General features: G+C 51.0%; 1 protein-coding gene across 1 annotated transcript; it reads right to left on the bottom strand.

Annotated features, from left to right (window-relative positions):
- Nucleotides 1–614: 614 nt before the first annotated feature.
- On the bottom strand, nucleotides 615–8,061 carry LOC119946829 (myelin-oligodendrocyte glycoprotein-like). The gene is made up of 4 exons (XM_038768289.1): nucleotides 7,977–8,061; nucleotides 7,366–7,713; nucleotides 6,470–6,586; nucleotides 615–634 (listed from the first exon to the last, which is right to left on the bottom strand). Exons 1-4 carry the CDS (start codon nucleotides 8,059–8,061, stop codon nucleotides 615–617), a joined length of 570 nt encoding a protein of 189 aa, XP_038624217.1.
- Nucleotides 8,062–9,750: the final 1,689 nt, after the last annotated feature.

The following is a 9,750-nucleotide window of genomic DNA, read 5'->3' as shown; positions in this document are numbered from 1 at the left end:
TCTTGAGTTTTTCTGGAAAAGAATAGAAAGAAGTCAGGGACCCTCCAGAACGGGAGAATTTGGGGCGGACAGGGAGGGGATGTGAGGAGTCTATTTCTGGCACATGTGGCAGGGGACTGGCCCCATGAGTAGGATCACCACTAGCCAGGGAATGATCATGGAATCAGAATGGTGACAGACACTGTTCCCTGAATTTCCAGGAAAAGCCAGTTTGTTAACAGTTGGCAACTCCCAGAGCTCAGGCCACCCCTCACACTCTGCTGGGATTGTGGCTGCACTGGGGAAGGGGATGGCAGGACAAGGGTGGTTTCAGGAATGAGCAGGGAGGGGTGGACTTCAGTGTGAACTGGAAGTGGGTGGTACTGGGTTCTCTATTCCTTATCGTCATCTCCACCCCCGTGTGTCAGTTGGAACAGACACGGGACCAGTCAGTCCCTTCTTTGGGGGGGAAAAGGACGTCAGGTTGTAGGTCATTTGTGGGAGGTTGAGGCTGTGTGTTGGTGTCTTCCCCAGACAGCTGAGAGTTCTGGCCTCTTACCTGTCTGTCTGCCCTCCCCATCCACATTCTGTCCTCCAGCCTTTCCTGCAGAAATGGGGATATCACAGAAATATTCTCATTCCTTTACGTATATCCCTGTGCAGTTTCCAAATAAGATAAAGACCCCCAACAATGAGCAGTCCCAGCGAAGGGAGGGTCACACCCAGGGCTATCGTTAAGGACAAAGCCGTTGGGAAGGGGAGACCTGAAATAGAATTCACAAAAATACCTTCAGAGAAAAACATGTGGCAGTTCCAGCCATTTCTTTGGCATCAGGGGATTAGAGCCCTTTGGGAGAAGGGGTGTGTCCAGGGGCCTCAGGTCCTAGCTGTGTCTCTGCTCCAAGCCATGCCCAGAGCCCAGGGCAGGTGCAGTGAGTCCTGGATTCCCCTCCCCTTTCCAGCGTTGTGGAGGAAGGGAACCTGATGGTTTGGGGAGCACAGAGAGCCTAGAGTACCCTTGGGGATTGAAAACGGGCAAGTGTTTCCCTGGCCAGGCTGGGCTGAGGTGAAGGGAGAGTGGGGTCAAGAAGGGGAAAGGGTCTCTCATGAATCCCCAGGGAAATTGCTATGTCCTCAGTTGGAGGGTCTTGCTGCCCTTCTCTCTCAGTCTTTGACTATTTCCTCGAGCACAGGATCCTCATGGAACCAGGAAAAATGCTGTTTCCCCCCGGGGTCCCACTCCCTGTGAACACCCTGCCAGTGCTTCCCTCTAGGACCGAACGGGGTGAAGGACAGCAGTGCAACACTTAAGTGATCTCACTCAGAGGAGAAGGGTGGGAGGGGGAGGAGGCCCTGTACTCTGTTCCTGCCTTGACCTAGGCCCCAAATTCCCTCCCAACCTCACTTCACACCTCCATTTTCAGCTTCCCTGACCTGTGCCCCCTTCACAACTATAGCTTGTATGAATGTGTGTATGTGTGTGTATGTGTGTGTGTTGGGGGGGGAGGGTGATTCATGATAGAGTGTATGATAGTCAAAACCCTCTGTTGAAAAACCTATAGAGAAACTTACCCTGGTGGAAAGAGCATAGGCCTGGGAATCAGAGAACCAGGTTCTAATCCTGACTATGACATTCACCTGCTCTGTGATGTTGAGTAAACAACTTAACTTCTCTGTGACTCAGTTACCTCCTGTGCATATGTGGATACTATACCTTCACCTCAATCAATTTTATTTATTGAGTGGTGAATGAGTACAGAGCACCATACTAAGTATTTGGGAAAGTTGAATACGATAGAGTTGGTAGACATCATCACTGCTCACAAGCACCTTACAGTGTAGAGGGGAGACAAAACATTAAAATAAATTATAGATAGGGGAAACATCAGAGTACGAGGAAATCGATATATGTGCTGAGTTGTTGCAGGTGGTGTGAGCAACAAGGGCTTCAGGAGAACAGACCCAAGTTCATAGGCAATGCTGAAGGGAGGGCAAATCTTGGAGGAGATCTCTCCCCACTTCAGTTCATACTTCATTTTGATGCCCAGATAATTTCTCTACAAAAATGATCAGTCTAGGTTTCCCCATTCCTCAGGAACCTCCAGGGATTGCCAATCCACCTCCACATCAAACAGAAACTCTTTACCATTGGCTTTAAAGCACCTTAATCACCTTGCCCTCTCCTACCTCCTCTTGCTACTCTCCTATTAGAGCCCAGCCCACACACTCAGCTCCTCTGATGCCAACCCACTCACTGTACCTTGATCTCATCTATCTCACCTCCAAACTCTTGCCTACGTCCTGCCTCTGGCCTGGAATAATCACCCTTTTCATAACAGACAATCACTTTCCCTGCCTTCAAAGTCTTATTGAAGGCACATCTCCTCCAAGAGACCTTAGCTGACTAAGTCTTTTCCTTTTCTTCCACACCCTTCTGCAACACCTTCCCTTACTCCCTTCATTCATCTTCCCATTCCAGCCCTGCAGCACTTAGGTAAATAGCCTTGATTGATTTATTTATATGCATGTCTGTCTCCTCTGGACTGTAAGCTCTTTGTGAGCAGGGAATGCCTATTATATTGTTATACTGTACTCTCCCAAGAGCTTAGTATAGGGCTTTGCACACAGTAAGTGCTCAACAAATACAATTGATTGATTGATGGATTGTCTTTCTCCTCCTGCCTCACGTCTACAATTAAACCCTGCTGGTCTTTCATCCATAGCATTTTCCACATTTGCCCTTTCCTCCCCACCATTCAATCACCAGACTGGACCAAGTCCTTGCAAACTCAGTGTTGCCTTACTGCAACTCTCCAGTCTTGTTGCATCCAGCCTCCCCCCTGTCCAGTCTGTTCTACATTCCACTGCCAGAATCATCTTCTTAGAATGAGTGAATGACTGATATTCAGAATATTTCATCTCCCCCAAACCCTCCAAAGACAACTCATTTCTCTCCAGACACAACAAATATTTCTGTCTGTTGGATTTCAGACTCTGTCCCAGGTGTCTCTATCTCACCTTCCCTGTGTCCTTACTCACTCACACTCGCACTCTTCACTCCTCTCAAGCCTGTCTCATTACTGAGCCTTCCTCTCACCTCTTGACATGTTCAAAACGTTGAGCCCTTCTTTCCTCCATTCTTAAAGAAGAGCCCTCCTGAAGATCCCCCTCCTCCAAGACCCATTCTTTGACCAATCCCCATCTCCTTGGTCATGTCACCCCAAAAGACACAATTAGCAAATGTTTGTAATTGGTTTATTTCAACTATTAATCCTATTTGTACAATTTGCGCTTACTCTTCTCCCCCTTGAGACTGTCAAGTTCTTATGGGTGGGCACCATGACTGTAACTCTCATTGTATACTCCTAATCAATCAAATAATCATTTTTATTCCTTCATTCAATCATATTTATTGAGCATTTACTGTGTGCAGAGCACTGTACTAAGCGCTTGGGAAGTACAAGTCGGCAACATGTAGAGACGGTCCCTACCCAACAACGGGCTCACAGTCTTGAATGCTTACTGTGTGCAGAGCACTGAACGAAGTTCTTAGGAGAGTACAAAATAGCAGTTGATAGGCACATTCCCTGCCCACAACAATATTACAGTCTAGAGAGATATTTCCTACACCCTCCCAAACACCTCTTCCAGTACTCTGTGAACAATCCATACACAGTCGAGTGCACTTCACAGAATAGGTGCTCAGACTCAGAGTCTCCCATCAGGAATGACAGATGAGCCTCAGCTCTGAGAATTAAGGGTGAGAACATGCACGGAGGAGTTGACTGTAGTGCTGGTGGCTTGCAGGGCACAGTCAAACTGTCACGACCTGCCAGTTGCATCCTCTCTGGAGCACAGAGAGCTCTGAGAGAGTTGGCAGGAAGGGGTCATTACTTGGTGAAGTGTAGGTCCAGCTTGTGCCCAGAATAACCAGCTCCAGGCTGAGATGAGTAGAACCTAGTCCGACACTAGTGTTAGAATGGTGGCGCTGAAGGAAGGCTCTGAGCTGTCCTGTCATCATAAGCTGGAGAGTGGGGAAAGTATGGAGTCTCTGACCAATGGGGCTGTGGAGATGAGCTGCCCCTCTGCCATCTGAGTTCAGGGACCAGTGGAGGTGGGCTGCCCCTTAGCCCTCTGATTTGAGGGTCTGGTGGAGGCTGATTACCCTTCTGACCTCCACGTTCAGGGTCTGATGGAGGTGGTGGCAAATGAAAGGGCAGCGGCACTTGGGAAATCCCCACTGATGGACTGGGGACCCTGCCTTGGGAGCAGCAGCAATAGCAGACAACCCCCCCGCCCCCCAGCCCCAAGGCTGGGCCTGACCCCGGAGAGCATCACAGGACACGGGGACACAGGCAGCTGCAACCCTGGGAGGGGATGGAGAGCTGCAGTGAGGAAAGGGCAGTGTCTGGATCGCTTCCTAAGGGGCAGAAGTGTCCCCAGGGTCAGGCTGTGAGAGGAGAAATGGAGCATTGCTCTCAGAGAGGCGATCTCCACCCACAGTGGCTGAGGCTGGCCCCTCCCCTGGGGGGTTTACTGGGGTCTCCTGAGAGGAGACAGGGACAAGGTAGATGGACTGAGAAGGATAGTATGAAAGGAAGAAGAAAGGCCGGAGAGTCCCAGAGAAGTTCACAGGGGGGAAAGTAAAGATGTGGGATCCATCAGTCCCATTGTAGAATGAGATGTCTCCAGCTTCATAGTCCAGGTAAACTACCAACCGGTGGGGGTGTATGGTCAGGGGGAGACGGGGACGGGGTGGAATAATGGCCCAGTAATCATTCATGTATCTTCCCACAGTCCAGAAGCCAGTCCCAGGTGAAAATAAAATTTCTCCTTTTCTCTTCACAGTTTCCCTACAAACCCCCAGAATCCATTCATCCTTTTCTTCCACCTCCACCGCCCAGCAATGTCTCCCCGTGGTGAAGCCCTCACGGCCCAGCACACAGTGCTCCACATCAAATCGCTCAGGGTTGTCAGGAAGGTTCTGCTTTTTTTCTCCCCATGTCACCTGTTTCCAATCCTCAGATAGGATGAGTTGAGGATGAGCTGTGTCTGGATCCAGAGTGAAATGGACTGTGGAAAAAGTCCAGGGATGAGTGCTGGGGGCTCAGGGCAGAGGAGACCCCAGGGCCCCAGTGGGGCAGGATGGAGTCCAGGAGCATCCCCTCTGTGGAGGAAAGGAGTGGCTACCCAGAGGGTGTGGCAGGGCCAGAGGAACCCCCCAGTAGCGTGGGGGGCCTGGGCCCCATCTGCTGATCCAGATGGCTCTGGGCAGAGGGGCTGCCCCTGAGCTATGGCACCCACCAAGCAGGAACCCCTGGGCACTGCCACACTCACACAGGACCTGCCTGGAGAAGGAGCCCCGACCCTCCCCTGCAAAACTCTATGAGTGATGTCAGCATACTACTTTCTACCCCTCTCACAGGGCTCAGGATCCAGGGTTCCCGGGCCTCAACTGAGGATCCCCAAATCCTGCCTGAGGCTTCAGCTCCTGGGTGTTCCTGCTCTCTGGACAAGCCATTCCAGCATGCTCCTCGGGCCTCTGGCAGCAGCAGGAAGAAGGAGTAGGAGGCAGCAGAGGGTTCTGGAAATGGCCCTGGGTCTGAGTTACAAGGACAGAGCCAGGAAGGGCTAGGCCCCTGGGCTGGGACATAGCTGAGACCCCAGAGAATTTCAGGGTAACTTACCCTCATATAACTGGAACAAACTCCTCTCTGCAAGGGAACAGAGAAAGAAGACATCACCAGCCTGATGAATGGGAAACAAATGTCAACATGAGAAAACTGAGAGAAATGAAGGAAACACAGAACTTACTGAGCTCAATCTGGAGTTTCTCTGAAAAAGAAAAGAAAGAAGTCAGGAACCCTCCAGAATGGGAGTGCTGGGTTGGGCTGGAAGGGGATGTGATGGAGTGAGAGGAGCCTGTTTCTGGGACATGTCAGGGAACAGGCCCCATAGACAGGATTCCCACTGCCCAGGGAATGACCCATTAATTCGGAATGATGACATTGTCCCCTGAATCTCCAGGAAGAGCCAGTTTGTCTGCTACCAGTTAGCATCTCCCTAAACTCAGACCTCCCATTCTGCTGGGATTTTGGTTGAACTGGGGAATGGGATGGCAGGACAGCGATGGTGGCAGGAATCGGTGTGGGAGTGATGGGCTACAGTATGAACTGGAAGGTGGCGGGGGCTTGTTTTTCAACTCCTTATAATCTTCCTCACCCCCATATGGCAGTTGGCACAGATATGGTATCATTCAGTCCCTTCTTTAGGGTTGTAGGGGCGGGGGGGGGGGGGGGGGGGGGGGAGGGGGAATGAGGCATCAGGTTGTGGTTCATTTTTGGGAGGTTGGGGCTGTGAATTGTTGTCTTCCCCAGGCAGCTGAGAACTCTGGCCTCTGACCTGTCTGTCTGCTCTCCCCTTCCTCATTCTGTTCTCCAGCCTTTCCTGCAGGAATGGGGATGTAACGGAAACATCCTAATTCCTTTACCTTTATACTTGTGCAGTTTCCAAATGAGATAAAGGCCCACAGGGATGAGCAGTCCCAGCAGAGGAAGGGTCACACCCAGGGCCACTGTCAAGGACAAAGCCGTCGGAAAGAGGGGAGCTGAAATAAAATTCCCCAAAATTCCTTCAGAGAGAAAGATGGGGCAATTCCAGCCATTTGCTTGTCTGGGGGGTCGGGGAGGGTGGTGTTAGACCTTGGTGGGAGCAGGTGTGTCCAAGGACCCCAAGTCTTGGCTGTGTTTCTGCTCCAAGACATGCCAAGAGCCCAGGGCAGAGGCAGTGAATCCTGGACACCCCTGCCCTCTCAGGGTTTGTTGGGGTGGGGAGCCTAATGGTTTAAGGAGAATAGAGAGCTCAGAGTCCCCGTGGGAAATAAAACTGGGAGAGTTTCCCTGTCCAAGCTGGGCTGAAATGAGGGGCAGTGGCATGGGACAGACAGGGCCTCTAGTGATTCCCCAGGGTTGGAGGGTCTCATTCTCCTTCTCCCCATTCTTGGACTTCGACTGTTTCCTCCAGGACAGGATCCCCATGGAACCAGGAAAACACTGCTTCCCCTTGAGCTCCTGATCCCTGTGTCCACCCTCGCACTGTTTCCCCTGGGGAAGGAGCAAGGAGAGGGGCAGCAAATTAATCCCTAGGGGAAACAGACATGGGAAGAGACTGAACCTAGGTAAATGTTCCATGGAGAGGCTGCACCAGGTAGTGCTGTCTGTGGACTACAGGGGGTTGGGAGCAGCACTGACCCTGAGCAGGAGCAGTGGTCACTGTAAAGTCCTGAACCAGAAGGGGATTCTGAGTAGGAATAGGTCAGTAGGGGAGGCTGCTGTAGATTGGAAAGTAATGTCCCCCATTGGTCACAGTGAAAAACAAGCCACTCACCAACCACCTGCAGCTCCAGCATGGCTTCTTCACGTTCTTGCCCATCAGAGAAGGAGCAGATATACTTTCCCTCATCGGAGATTCTGACGTTGAAAATTCTCACAGCCACACTTCCATAATCCATGGCTGCTCTCACCAACTCCGTCCTCCCCCGATACTCTTCCATCTGCTCGTCAAGCAGATCCTCTCCGTCCATGTACAGGTGCACGATGTTAGAGAAATGGAATCGGAACCACCTCCCCTCCATGGGTTCAGCATTCAACTTGGGATCTAGGTGACAGGGTAACTCAACATCTTCCCCCTCCAGGGCCAGGACAGGCTCGGCAGGTCCAATCACAGAAAATTCAGCTGTAACAAAGGGAGACAGTCAGAGAGGAGCTGGTACTGGGGTCTCAGTTGGAAGAGGATATCCCTACCCCAAAGGGGGAAGGCAGAGCCGCCCCTTGCACCCCCTCTGAAGGGCTGAGTGCCCTCCTGAGCTGAAAAGGATGGCCAGTCTCCTCAGCTCTGATCTCTCTTGGGAGATACATTCAGGCTGGAGATTCACAGGGGATTTTGTTCATCGTCTTAGATGTCCCCATGGATCAGTAAGATGAATAAAAACTTCCTACCTGAGCCCAGTGTGAGCAGCTGGAGAAAGAGGACAACAGGGTATCTGGATGTGAAGGATTCTGGGTAGCCCATCATCTTCTTCATTACCGGGGTCAATACAAAGATGACAGTTGCTTAGTCAATCCTTGTCACACCATCAGAAGGGCAGGCAGGGTCTGGGACACGGGGTGCACAGGAGAGGGAGACTCTTAGACCTGACACCAGTACAGGTCAACTTCCTGTCACATGTGTCACCCACTCTCCCAAACCAAATTTCCACCCCCAAGTGCCCAGGACCCCTACTCAGTCCGGTCTCCCCAAGACCACCCACAGCTTCTTTTCCTCAGGGAAAGTCAGGGAGATGACCTGAATCTCTTCTTAGCTCCAACATGGGCAGCAGGGTCAGGGCTTTGCCCCTTTGACTGGGATCCCCTGTGCACCCACAGCTGCAGAACAATGACCTGAGAGTTGGTGGTTTGAGATCAGAGATCAAAGGTCAGCAGAAGCTCTGGGATGTTTTAATAATAATAATAATAACAATAATAATAATAATAATAATGACATTTGTTAAGCCCTTACTATGTGCAAAGCACTGTTCTATGTTTTCTATGTCTCCATGTGACATCTCCAAAATCCAAGCAGGGATGAAGGAGTCTTGTAAGACTGAGTTGTGAATCGGGGAGTGCAAAGGGTACCAGGTGCCCAGGTGGCCCACCAGAGAGCTGGTTCTTAACAGAATGCTATGACTTCACTCCTGCTTCCACAAGTCACTCTAGAAATGAAAGTAGAACCAGGTACCCATGGATACAGGGATTCTCCTGGGCAATGGAGGAGGGAGCATGGAGGGGGAGGGGCAGGGGCCAGCCTCTCGGTTTTGGGAATTTTTCCCTCTGGGTCATTTTTCCCAACTGGCTCCTCCCAACTTCCCTGTGCCCCTCCTCCCCAGAAGAGTTAGGCAGGGTGCGGACATTTTGGGGAGACAGGAGGAGGAGCTAGAGGAACCAGATTTCCCCCCTGCACACACTCCAGATCGTTTAGCCTCTTCCCGGCACACACTCCAGATCATTTAGCCTCTTCCTTCCCCAGAACAGGGTTGGGCAGGGCTCCCCTCTCCCTCTCTGCCCCAGAGGCCAGTGGTAGCAGTAGGTGAGGTGGTGATGGGGAAAGGTTCAGAGTGTAAGGAACCAAGTTCTATCCCCCAGCTGCTCCTCCAATCCCCCGGTGCCCCTAATGCACGTCAGGGAGAGGAATCTGATAACCCAGCTCCAACCTCCTTACCCTCCCCCTCCCCACCATCCCCAGACCAGTGAGAAGCTGAAGTGGTGGAAGCAGGCGGTGGAGGGGAATGTGATGGGGACAGTGAAGAATGAGGAGGGCTCAGCACCCCCAAATCTCCCAGAACATGGTGACTTCTGCAGCAGCCCTTGCACACAGTACCTGGGAGACCCTACTGAAAATAATGATAATTATGCTAATTGTTGAGCACTTGCTATGTGCCAAGTGTGGCAGTAAGTACTGGGGTTGATACTATATAAATAAATTGGTCACAGTCCCTGTCCCACATAGGGCTCATAGTCTAATGAGGAAGGAGAAAAGTTATCTAATCCCCATTTTACAGATGAGAAAACTGAGGCCTAGAGAAGTGCTGGGCACCTAGTAAGTGCTTAACAAATACCATAATAATTATTATTATTGTTGTTGTTTTGTACTCTCCCAATCTCTAAGAACAGTGATCTGCATGCAGTAAGTGCTCAATAAATAAGATTGAATAAATGAATAAACTTCCCCGACTTC

Source organism: Tachyglossus aculeatus, chromosome Y4 (genome assembly GCF_015852505.1).
Source record: "Tachyglossus aculeatus isolate mTacAcu1 chromosome Y4, mTacAcu1.pri, whole genome shotgun sequence".
Taxonomy (NCBI): Eukaryota; Metazoa; Chordata; class Mammalia; order Monotremata; family Tachyglossidae; genus Tachyglossus; species Tachyglossus aculeatus.
This window is presented reverse-complemented; position numbering and strand designations above follow the sequence as displayed.